The sequence below is a fragment of the Raphanus sativus genome, chromosome 9, assembly GCF_000801105.2.
Source record: "Raphanus sativus cultivar WK10039 chromosome 9, ASM80110v3, whole genome shotgun sequence".
Taxonomy (NCBI): domain Eukaryota; kingdom Viridiplantae; phylum Streptophyta; class Magnoliopsida; order Brassicales; family Brassicaceae; genus Raphanus; species Raphanus sativus.
In genome coordinates this window covers 26,570,807-26,583,145 of record NC_079519.1, presented here as the reverse complement: position 1 = coordinate 26,583,145, position 12,339 = coordinate 26,570,807, and the positions used below count along the sequence as shown (strand labels likewise).

The window sequence follows — 12,339 nt, the reverse complement described above, 5'->3', positions numbered from 1 at the left end:
TTTGTAAACACAAATTAGACAAATAATCAAAGCCTTAATAAAACTGCTTAGCATATGATTTTTTTTTTTTGTTTCTTTGGCTCAAGGTCTTGTGACAAGGGATATCTCCCAATCGATGGACTTGCTGATTTTAACAAATTGGGCGCCAAGCTAATATTAGGTGATGATAGGTAATATTAGGTGATGATAGGTAATAAATTACATACTATAATCTTTTTAAAAGTTTAATCAGAGGTAATTGATTAGCTTTTTTAACTTCTCTAAATCAATTAGGTTATTTTCACTTCATTATAAAGATTTTTTTTTTGGTTTTTGGGCAGTCATGCACTGGAAGAGAACAGAGTTGTTACAATCCAGTGTTTGTCTGGTACTGGTTCTTTGAGAGTCGGAGCTGAGTTTCTGGCAAAACACCACCAACAAGTAAATATTTCTCACTAGCTCATTTATTTTTGGTAATGGCCATTAAATTTTGGTAAAAGAACTTCGGAAAATTTGGAACATCATATAAAAATTTGTTAAACTGTAACTATTTTATCAAGCAATCTTGTAATATTGTTGTAATATTGTTGTAGTATAGATTACACTTTTCATTTTCTTGAAGTTTAGCATATAAAATGCTTTATAAAAAGGTTACATTCTTATGAAAAGGAAAATGAGGTTTTTCAAAAAAGTTCTCACAGACTTGTTTTTTTTGTTAAATCTACCGTTTTCAATCGTCCATAACTGCATTTCTCATTGCTTTCAGAGTGTCATTTACGTTCCAAACCCAACTTGGGGGAACCATCCCTCTATCTTCACACTGGCGGGTTTGTCTGTACAGTATTTCCGTTACTATGATCCACAAACTAGAGGACTCGACTTTGAAGGTTGATTTTGTTTACATCCATATTTTTTACTGTTCTACCAATCATAATTTTAATTAAAGATTTCATTTTAAATAAGGCATGCTCGAGGATCTTGGTGCTGCACCATCTGGAGCTATAGTGGTATTGCAAGCTTGTGCACATAACCCCACAGGAATCGACCCAACTCTGGAACAATGGGAACAGATTCGACAAATCGTGAGATCTAAAGGCTTACTACCTTTTTTTGATAATGCATATCAGGTAACAAAGATATACAACTACCTTTGCTTTGTTGCTTTGTTGCTTTGTTCTACAAACAAATGAAAAACTTTGTTACAGTTGTTGTTTTTTTACGTTAAGCAAATATCACCGATTGTTAGAGATTTAGTTTCAATAATGAAATGCAACATGACTCTCTCATTTTTCATCTTATTTTTCAGGGTTTTGCTAGTGGTAGCCTTGACTCAGATGCACAATCGGTTCGTATGTTTGTTGCTGATGGAGGTGAATGTTTGATAGCTCAAAGTTTTGCTAAAAACATGGGTCTTTATGGAGAGCGTATTGGTGCTCTTACCATTGTAAGCAACAAAACTTTATAGAGATAATGATAGAAATAAGGAAACATTCCTATATGTAAGGGATTTAGGTCTAGGTATAACTTGAGGATCACGTTATTGTACGATGTATATATACCCTATTGGGGATCATGAATAAACACACACTTCATATTATATTTTATGGTATCAGAGCTATAAGATCTTAACCTAAAATTTTTTTCCGATCAAACCTACTGTTGATCATCTTCTACCTTACTACTACCTCTATTTTTTTTTTCTTCGCATCGCTTGCGATGGCTACCGAAAGTTCTATTGTTACCTCCCCTACTACCTCTACTACGCCTAATACATCCCCCTATTACCTCCATCCATCTGATAATCCTGGTGCCCTAATTACATCTGTCTCTCTTACACAAGACAACTACTCAGAATGGTCTACGGAACTCCGTAACTCACTCCAGGCAAAACAGAAAACAGGCTTCATTGACGGCACAATTGCGAAACCAGAAACAGAGCCTGACTTATCTCGATGGCTTGCGGCAAACTCCATGATTGTCGGCTGGATTCGTACTTCGATTGACTCTAAAATCCGATCAACAGTGTCTCATGTTCCTGATGCATCCAAGCTTTGGGAAAATCTTCGCTTCCGCTTCTCTGTTAAGAATGGAACTCGTCTACATCAAATACAAGACGAGATTACTCACTGTAAGCAAGATGGCAAGTCGGTTCTTGAGTATTTCGGGCGCCTTACGAAGTTATGGGAAGAGCTACAGAACATGAAGACAGCTCGTCCATGCACATGTGCTGCTGCTGCAGATATTGAAAAAGAAAAAGAAGATGCACGAGTTCACAAATTCCTCTTTGGGTTAGATGACTCGCGTTTCTCATCCATCCGTTCCCGAATCATTGATGAAGAACCTTTGCCAGCTCTTAACATTACATACTCACGAGTGATTCGAGAAGAGCAAAACATGGCATCTACACATGCTAAAGAACAACGCACCGAGGCGTTAGGCTTTGCAGCCAGAACAGAGCCTTCGGAAAAATCCACTCTTACTACCGTCGAGATCACTCCACCGCGATCTCGAGATCCTAACAGAACCTGCACTCATTGTGGAAGAAAAGGTCATGAAATCTCAGAGTGCTTTCTGGTTCATGGGTATCCAGAGTGGTTCCAAGAACAACAACGCCAGAATGGAAATTCTTCTAACTATCGTGGTGGTCGTGGTGGTCGCAATACCAGCAGTCGCGGACGTGGCCGAGGACGTGCTAATGCTGCACACAACTCACCAACGATTAACTCAGACCAGATCGCTTCCTTGATCTCTCTTCTACAACAACAACAAACCAATCTCTCTTCTGAGCGACTGTCGGGTAAAACAACTCTTACTGATGTCATTATAGATACAGGAGCTTCCCATCACATGACAGGGGATCTCACACTACTACACGATGTTTGTGACATTCCTTCGTCCTCTGTTACATTCCCTAATGGACGAGACTCTCACGCCACGAAACGAGGGACTTTGCGTCTCAGCAAGGATTACTCCTTATTTGACGTTCTATTTGTTCCTGATTTCAACTGCACGCTCATCTCAGTTTCGAAATTACTAAAGCAAACTGGATGTATAGCCATATTTACTGATACATTGTGTGTTTTACAGGACCGTTTTTCGAGGACTCTGATTGGAGCAGGTGAAGAACGTGAGGGGGTTTACTACTTTACTGGGGTTAAAGTCGCACGAGTACATGGAGCTTCTAAGGCGAAACCTTCTTCTTCTTCTACTCTGTGGCATCGTCGACTTGGACACCCGTCTTATAAAGCTTTATCTACTCTACCTATTTTTAAGAATTTCAAGTTGGATTTTACTGATTCTAGTCAATGTGACATTTGTTTTAAAGCGAAACAGACTCGCAAGGTGTTTCCCGATAGTTTTAATAAAGCTACAATTCCTTTTGCCTTAATTCACTGTGATGTTTGGGGACCGTATCGCACACCATCTTCTTGCGGTGCAGTTTATTTTTTAACGATTGTTGATGATTACTCACGAGCAGTTTGGACCTACTTGATGCTCGAAAAGTCTGAGGTTGCATCTCTTCTTCGCAGTTTTTGTGCAATGAGTGACAGACAATTTGGACATAGAGTAAAAACGATCAGGACAGATAATGGAACCGAGTTTCTCTGTCTCTCAAAGTATTTTCGTGAGCAAGGAATAGTTCATCAGACATCTTGTACTTATACACCTCAACAAAACGGTAGAGTTGAGCGAAAACATAGGCATATTCTAAATGTGGCGCGTGCTTGTTTGTTTCAATCTCGGTTACCAGTCGAGTTTTGGGGAGAAAGTATCTTGGCAGCCGCACACATAATCAATAGAACGCCAACTCATGTTCTCGATGGCAAGACACCTTATGAAGTGCTTCACGGGAACCCTCCGATGTATGATCAACTCCGGGTCTTTGGTTGTCTCTGCTATGCACATACAAGACCTCGCGACAGAGATAAATTTGGTGCCAGAAGTCGTCGCTGCTTGTTTGTCGGTTACCCGTTTGGCAAGAAAGCATGGCGCATGTATGATCTTGACACTAATGAATTTTTCATCAGCAGAGACGTTGTCTTCTTTGAGGATAAATTCCCAGGCATTGATGATGCAACCTATGTCACGCCACCTACTATGCAAACCGATCTTCCCATAGATGACTGGCTACTCTCTCCGGCAACACAGACAGAACCTACTCATGTACCATCCCCGGTAACCACTACTCCGGTTCTCACTACTTCTGATACTCTCCAATCTCCTGCAGTACTCTTTCCTGATTCCTCTACACCCACTCCTAGTACTGATAACAATACCACTCCTGCTCCTTCTCCTACTCTATCTCCTGTTACAGCTGATACGGTTTCTCCTGAGTCGTCACTGTCTCCTCCATCATCGCCTTCTCCAACGCCAATTACTGAACACTCTCAGTCGGCTCCATCTCCTGGTCTTCCTGAACTTCTTGGTCGTGGACAGAGAGCTAAGAAATCATCGATTCTGCTGAAGAATTTTGTTACTCACTCTGCGACTACAAACCCTCCTCACGCTTCACCTGCACACGATCAGAGTTCTCCTCTCTCGGTCTCAGGTAAGACACCGTATCCCATTGCTGATTATGCTTCTACTTCTGTCTTTAATGCCAAACATCAGGCGTTTTTGGATACTATAACCACTGACTATGTTCCTAAGAATTTTCAAGAAGCTGTCAGGGACCCTCGATTTAATGGGGCTATGAAGACGGAGATCACTGCCTTAGAAGACAACCATACTTGGGATGTTACTACGCTGCCTCCTGGTAAGAAAGCGATTGGTTGTGGATGGATATACACGAACAAGTATAATGCGGATGGGACTGTTGAAAGGCCTAAAGCTCGTTTAGTTGCTCGTGGAAATCGTCAGAAAGCTGGTCTTGACTATAAGGATACTTTTGCTCCGGTGGCTAAAATGAATACTGTCCGTTTTCTCCTTAAACTATCAGCTGCTCATCGATGGGAAATTCATCAAATGGATGTCCACAATGCTTTTCTTCATGGAGATCTCGAGGAGGAAATCTACATGCAACTACCCCCTGGTTTTAAGACCGATGATCCTACTAAAGTTTGTCAGCTTCGAAAATCTTTATATGGTCTTAAACAGGCTCCTCGATGCTGGTTTGCAAAGCTGAGCAAGGCATTGTTATCTTTCGGGTTTATTCAAAGCTATGAGGACTACTCACTATTCTCTTTTGTTCAAGGCGATGTCTGTCTACATATATTGGTCTATGTCGATGATTTTATTATTGCCGGCAATAACAACTCTACAATCGAGCGTTTCAAAACCTATCTTCATAAGTGCTTCAAGATGAAGGACTTGGGCAACCTGAAATATTTTTTGGGTTTAGAGATTGCTCGTGGTCCTGAAGGTATCTTCGTTTCACAACGCAAGTATGCCCTTGATATTGTTGCTGAGTGTGGTCTTCTTGGTGCAAAACCATCTCCGGTTCCTACTGAACTCAACCACAAATTGGCACTTTCTAATGGCCGCCCTCTCCGTGATCCTAGTCAGTACCGCAGGCTTGTTGGACGTCTTATTTATTTGACCTTTACTCGTCCCGAGCTCAGTTACATCGTTCATATTCTCTCCCAGTTCATGCAGAAACCTCAGGAGGATCACTGGCTTGCTGCTTTACGCGTGGTTCGGTATTTGAAAGGTACCACAGGTCAAGGGATCATGCTTACCTCTGATAGGAATCTGCGCCTTACTGCTTACTCTGACTCCGATTGGTCCGCATGTCCTATTACCCGCAGGTCTCTCTCTGCTTATATTGTTCTTCTTGGAGATTCTGTGGTCTCCTGGAAAACAAAGAAACAGCGCACCGTGTCACGCAGCTCAGCCGAGGCCGAGTATCGTTCCATGGCTGATACTACTTGCGAGTTGAAATGGCTCAAGCGGTTACTTCTGCACTTCGGTATTCATCATCCTCGTCCTATGCGTCTCTTTTGTGACAGTCAATCTGCGATTCATATTGCTAAGAATCCTGTTTTTCATGAACGTACGAAGCACGTCGAAAACGATTGTCATACTGTCCGGGATGCTGTTCAATCCAAACTTATCACTACTGAACATATCAATACGAAGAATCAACCTGCTGACCTATTGACGAAAGCTTTGCCTACTCCTGCATTTCAATTTCTACTGTCCAAGTTGGGAATTCGCGATATGTCATTACCAACTTGAGGGAGGGTATAGAGATAATGATAGAAATAAGGAAACATTCCTATATGTAAGGGATTTAGGTTTAGGTATAACTTGAGGATCACGTTATTGTACGATGTATATATACCCTATTGGGGATCATGAATAAACACACACTTCATATTATATTTTAAACTTCTCACTTTCACATGAAAACGTAAATCTAGGCTATATAATTAAATCATTTCAAGAAAGTGTAAATATAATCTGTGTGGGTTTATAGGTATGCACCTCAGAGGACGTGGCTAGGAAAGTTCACGGCCAACTATTACTTGTTGTTAGGCCTATGTATCTTACCCCACCAATTCATGGAGCATCCATTGTTACCACAATTCTTAAAAACAGGTAGTTACTATACTATATTTTTTTTATAACAACGGTAGTTACTATACTATATATGTGTAGGGAGTTGATAATATGTTGTTGAAATTCTTATTAAATAATGAATTTTAATTATACTCAAAATTTCTTGTGTGCATATATATTGCCAGTGATATGTACAAGGACTGGACCATCGAGCTGAAAGGCATGGCTGACCGCATCATTAGCATGCGCCAACAGTTATATGAAGCTATACAAGCTAGAGGTTTGGTTTAATGCTTTTATTATCCTTAAACTTTTTGTTAATTGAATCATTCATAAATTCTGATTCTTTCCATTTTGTTCATGCAGGCACACCTGGTGATTGGAGTCACATTATCAAACAGATTGGGATGTTTTCTTTTACAGGATTAAATGAGAAGCAAGTTCGCTGGATGGCCAAAGAATATCACATTTACATGACTTATGATGGGTAAGTGGAATACGTCTCTTCATATCTTTATATTGTACTCAGATTATTATTAGGATCAAGAGAAAACAAATTCAATAAAATTCACATTTATGAAATATCAAACATTTAGGTTCAATAAAAAACATATGCATGGTGTAGATTGTTTGATTGGTTTTTGGTTTTAGTTTTAGTTTTAGATTTTGGATCTTAGTTTTAGATCATGGTTTGTCATTTTTGCATTTTATTTTTGTTTAAAAAAAATTCTTAAGTAATACAAAAATACCAACAAAAAAAAGAAGTAACCATAATACAGATTTTGGTTTCTCTTTAAAATATTATTAATTAAAACTCAAAAACCAGAGTCCCTATTTTGTAGGAAAACTACTTTATCAAAATCTTGAGTGGCTATAAAACAGAGTTTTTAAGAAACTAAAACCAAAAACCATTCCGAAAACCACCAACAATCAAATACCAGTCTTTTTCCGAGTACAAACGCAAACCAACAGTTTGGTTTTGCTTCAATTGCTTAACGTTTTCATTTTCTTTGAAAAGTTATAAACTGATTATAACCATGACATATTTAAATCTTTTTATCATTTATAGTGTAAATTGTGTATCTCAGGAGGATAAGCATGGCAGGTCTAAGTTCAAAGACAGTGCCTCAACTTGCTGATGCTATACATGCTGCAATCACCCGCATTCCATAGTCTAGCGATTATGGTCTTTGTCGTTTCATGAATAATCTGAGAAAAAACAGATTTCTTTTCTTTGGGCAAAACAGATTTCTTGGTTAAAATTTCATAAGCGAAAAACAAAGAACGCATACCACTGACTCATTACCAAGCAAGCAACCAAGTTCCGATGGGTTAACCATAATCTCTAGCTTCTTCACGAAACGGTATAGCTTGAACCTCAAAAACGTAATGTCTTGAATCTAAGCTACTTCTAATCCCAGAGTTTCAAAAAAAAAAAGCTATATCTAATCCCATTCGCTCTCCCAGCTTTAAACTATATAATGAATTTTAAAAATTTAATTTAAATGGTTTATCTAAACCCGAATTGAATCCACAAAGATCTGAATCGAATCCAAACTAAAATTTAGAAATATCTGAATGGTACTGAAATTTTTGACCCCAAAAAACCGAAACCCAAACATACTCGAATCGAACCTGAATTGGTACACGAACGTCCACCCCTAATCACTATTATATATCATATATCTTTCATTTTATAATTAATCGTACTTTATACATATTATGATTTTTTTTGGATCAAATACATATTATGATATATATACTCATATAAATTAATAGTATTTTATATGTACCATCATATAAATACTCACATATATCATATTTTAAAACTTAGTGTGAAATATAAAAAAAACATGATTTAAGTTGGTATATGAAATTAGATTTTGTATTGTATTTTTCTAATATATATTGAAAAGATTTTTTTAAATAATGGTTATTGGAAAATATTTTAGTCTAAATAAATTTTTGAATATATGTATATTTTTTGAATCAATTTTTGATATAAATAAACTTTAAGTTATTATTTTAATTTGAAATATGTATATAAAATTTAATTGTTATGATTATTTTAAACAAAAGATGTTTGTATGTAATTAGATTAGATCATTTTTCGTATATTTTAAAACTGGCCCAAATAAATAGTTTCTCGTAAAATAATGGATTTCTAATATTTTTAATAATATAAGTCTATTTTTTTATGTTTCCAAACAAACATTTTTAAAAAATTCTATTCGTGTTTCCAAAGAAATCTTTTTTAATTGTTATATATGTTTTCAAATAAACATTTTTTCAAAACTGCTATCCATGTTTCTAAATAAAACTAATTTGTACTTCAGTTTTAATAATATATATTAGATTTTGATTCGCGCTTTCAAAATATGTGATTTTTTTATATTTTACTAAAAACTATTAATTATAAAATTATGTTTTTTAATTTTTATACCCTAATATAGAGGTTGAGTATAATATCCGCACCCAAAGTTATTACTAGACCAATCCCTTTGGAACTCACTGGCTGCTTGTAAGGAGTCTTGGTGTTCCTCCACTTTGATTTCAGTTTAAACTCAAGTGGTATTCATGGACATCTTTTTTTTTCTGGGTTCATAAGACAATATTACATAACTGTTCCTGTTTGCATTTTTTCCCATTGTTATAAATAAAAGAATTACAATCAGTAATAGATGCAATTTAACAGAATGTACAATCTACTATTGTGGAAGAAGCCCATCTTCATGCATTTTTCTATACAACTCATCTGCTTCATGCCATAGGCGTTTCCTACAAAACCCTGAGATCATCGTCGTGTATGATACAACATCAGGCTCAACTCCATTATTTTCCGTGAGGCTAACAAACAAGTCCCAAGCATCTTCCACATTACCAGCCTTGCACATTATGTGAATCATGATATTATATATAGTAACATCAAGATTCATTCCACTCTTCTGCATATCCTGGAACACAACCAGTGCTTTCTCGCTCTTCCCGTTACTAAAAAGACCGTATAACAAAACGCTGTAGGTCCTTAAATTGGGAGGAGAATCCATCCGTCTGAAAACCCCTTGTGCAGCATCTGGTTTCCCCACTTGAAAATAGCCCTGGATAACAGTGTTGTAAGTGACCGTATCTCTCACCAATCCTCTCTCCGACATCTCGCTAAATAGTCTCATCACGACATCTACTCTGTTAGACTTGCAAAACCCGTTTACGAGAGTGTTATAAGTCACTATATCAGGCGAGCACTCCTCTGTCACCATCAACTCAAGCATTCGCCTGGCCTCGTCTACTCGGCCGTGCTTACAAAGCCCGTTGATCATCGAATTGTAAGTGAAAACATCAGGTTCCACAGACCTGCTAACCATCTCCTCGTAGATCCTTTCGGCCTCCGGAAGGTTCCCTTCTTTCACAGACGCATCGATCAACGCGGTGAAAGTAACTACGTTAGGGACGACGTTCCTCATCACCATATCTCTCAGGAGAAGATCAGCATCCTTGCATCTACCGGATCCGCAAAGACCGGTTATAAGAGAGTTGTAAGTAACAACATCCGCTCTAACTCCATTCTTACCCATCTGCTCAAACAGCTCCAAAGCCTTATCCACCCATCTGTTCTTACAGAACCCGTCGATGATCGTGTTGTAGATGACGACGTCTGGTTTACAACACCCCATCGTCTCCATTTTAGCAACCAGCTCTATCGCGTCGAAAACTCTGTTCCTTCGGCAGAGCCCATTGATCAGAGAGCTCAGCGTGACGACGTCAGGCTCGTGACCGAGCTTCACCATCTTCCCGATAACTGATAGAGCGACGGAGAACCGAGAGGAACGACATAAACAGTTGATCACGATGTTGTACGTGTAGAGATCGTGCGTGATTCCACCGAGAGTCTCCATCTGGTCGAAGAGAGAGATCACGAGATCGAACTCTTTCGCTCTGGCGAGTTTGCTCAGTAGTTTGCTGAATTCGACGATTGAAGGAAGGGGACGAGACTGGATCATGTGGCAGAAGAGTTTGATTGGGTCTCTTAGATCAGTTTTGTTTGTTCGTATCGTGTAAGAACAACGGTTGAAGAAAGGAGCAGTTAGAGGATTACCTCTGCTGCTGAGAAGACGCTGATTGAGGAAGTCCTTCGCTTTCGACGCAATTGAAATCGAAATCGATCTCTTCATATGATTTTCCGACAGGTCATAATCACTTATGTGTGCGTGTCTGCAAATTGTTAAAACCCTGTAATAATTAGATAGAACCCTAAACCCTCTTCCATGGGAAGGAGACAATGAGCGAGATACAGAAACCGGTTCAATTTCGGTTCAATAACTTTTAATCAAACCGGGTTGTATATGTATATGGTTAAGTGTTAACCGATGATGTCGCTGCAACGGTGAGAGATAGCGCCGTGTGGGTTTTATGTATGTATACGTGTCTCGACCGTGTGTTTGCATGTCTGCTGTTGTGTCGAAAAGCAGGCAAGTTAGCCAGTTAGCGAGTCTCGGTTTCTGTGAGATCATATGTATCCACAATAATTCAATCGTCATCATAATCATTTTTAATAAAAAATAAACTTGATTTTTTTTTTGTAAACTTGATTTATTAAATCGTTTTATAAGAGTTTCAAGCTTATAAAATTACGTAATCATTTGTGTAATTAGTTGAATATATTAACAGAGTGCATCTTTGCCTACCGAAAGCTAATACTATTGATAAAAGTGCAACTGTCTATATATTAAAGTTTAATTAGTTGGCAAAAAACTTTAGATTATAATTCTACCTTTTTTTTGTTTATTATGAGCACCCATTGGATTAGCTTTATAACGATCATTTGCTTTTGTAGCTAGCTCTCTTTACTCCTCCATAGTATCTCTTTTCTTTTTCTCTCTCTCCATCTTTCTCCCATGGCTAAGTTCTACTGTTTCGGACCAGCTCTTCTTCTTCTGTTACTTCTAATGGTCCGCACAGAGTCACGCGGTCGGTTTGAGCCGAAAATTCTTATGCCGACCGAGAAAGCTAAATCAACTGAGCAAGAAGACACTATCGGTACTAGATGGGCGGTTCTTATCGCCGGTTCTAACGGTTATGGAAACTATAGGCACCAGGTCCTGATTAATTTACTTTAATCTTTATTTTATGTTCTTTATTAAAACTAGTCATTGTAATTATTTTGCTTCAATATTTTCTTTCTTTTTAATGGGAATTACGAATATTCTTATGATATGCATAAAAAAACTTCATACTCGAATTTTATTTTAAAATGGTATTAGAAACTGATATCCATTGGAATTGTTCAGGCCTTCAGGATTTTTCTTGAAAACTAAAAGAACATATGGTGAACTTCTCCATTTCTGAAACTTGTTCTGCTTTTTCACATGTATAAAAGGTCTTGTTTTGTTCTGTTATTCAAAAAAAAATCTCAGTGTTTATTAATAAAATTATTCATTATTGTGTTTAATTGTTTCTGTATTTTAGGCCGACGTCTGTCACGCATATCAAATACTGAGAAAGGGAGGTTTGAAAGAAGAGAACATAGTCGTTATGATGTATGATGATATCGCAAACCATCCACTTAATCCTCGTCCCGGTACTCTAATCAACCATCCTGATGGGGAAGATGTTTACGCAGGAGTCCCCAAGGTATGATTAACGTACCTTTAATCCATGATTAGTATGTGTTCTGGTTTATTTTTTTGATGGCATTACTAGTCAAGTATGTTATTTTATAATCAAATTTAGAGTCTAAGCATATTGAAGACTTTATTTGAATATTGAGAGTTACTTTCTTCAAATTTTATTTGAATTATACCTCTTTTTTTTCTGTGGCACTCAGGTTATTAAATTTCCTAATATACTTTTGGATGTATCGTG

The 12,339-nt window shown here is 37.7% G+C and overlaps 3 protein-coding genes across 9 annotated transcripts in view; 2 read left to right on the top strand and 1 right to left on the bottom strand.

Annotated features, from left to right (window-relative positions):
* Window positions 1-7,769, top strand: part of LOC108826228 (aspartate aminotransferase, cytoplasmic isozyme 2) — an 8,708-nt gene extending 939 nt beyond the window's left edge. For 2 of the 6 annotated variants that reach the window (XM_056993784.1, XM_056993783.1), the window contains exons 4-12: window positions 87-170; window positions 321-420; window positions 746-866; window positions 943-1,106; window positions 1,286-1,423; window positions 6,398-6,519; window positions 6,666-6,760; window positions 6,847-6,967; window positions 7,569-7,769. In XM_056993784.1, coding sequence (XP_056849764.1) covers window positions 87-170; window positions 321-420; window positions 746-866; window positions 943-1,106; window positions 1,286-1,423; window positions 6,398-6,519; window positions 6,666-6,760; window positions 6,847-6,967; window positions 7,569-7,653 — 1,030 coding nt within the window. In that variant the 3' untranslated portion in view covers window positions 7,654-7,769. Of the gene's footprint in view, window positions 1-86; window positions 171-320; window positions 421-745; window positions 867-942; window positions 1,107-1,285; window positions 1,424-3,066; window positions 6,287-6,397; window positions 6,520-6,665; window positions 6,761-6,846; window positions 6,968-7,568 lie in introns of those variants that run through there. The other 4 variants (XM_056993778.1, XM_056993779.1, XM_056993780.1 and 1 more) reach the window with 4 other exon arrangements.
* Window positions 7,770-9,041: 1,272 nt separating this feature from the next.
* LOC108839158 (pentatricopeptide repeat-containing protein At1g62720-like) lies at window positions 9,042-10,755 on the bottom strand. 2 transcript variants are annotated; one of them, XM_056995231.1, is made up of 2 exons: window positions 10,574-10,727; window positions 9,042-10,469 (listed from the first exon to the last, which is right to left on the bottom strand). In XM_056995231.1, the coding sequence occupies exon 2, from the start codon at window positions 10,371-10,373 to the stop codon at window positions 9,189-9,191; it is 1,185 nt and encodes a 394-aa protein (XP_056851211.1). In that variant the 5' UTR covers window positions 10,374-10,469; window positions 10,574-10,727; the 3' UTR covers window positions 9,042-9,188. The 2 variants fall into 2 exon arrangements, with proteins under 2 accessions (XP_056851211.1, XP_018467482.2); XM_018611980.2 differs by having other exon boundaries at window positions 9,042-10,755.
* A 409-nt stretch (window positions 10,756-11,164) lies between these two features.
* LOC108827900 (vacuolar-processing enzyme beta-isozyme) overlaps window positions 11,165-12,339 on the top strand; it is a 3,608-nt gene continuing 2,433 nt past the window's right edge. Inside the window, exons 1-2 of the mRNA XM_056995232.1 lie at window positions 11,165-11,573; window positions 11,944-12,108. Coding sequence (XP_056851212.1) covers window positions 11,373-11,573; window positions 11,944-12,108 — 366 coding nt within the window. The 5' untranslated portion in view covers window positions 11,165-11,372. The remainder of the gene's footprint in view (window positions 11,574-11,943; window positions 12,109-12,339) is intronic.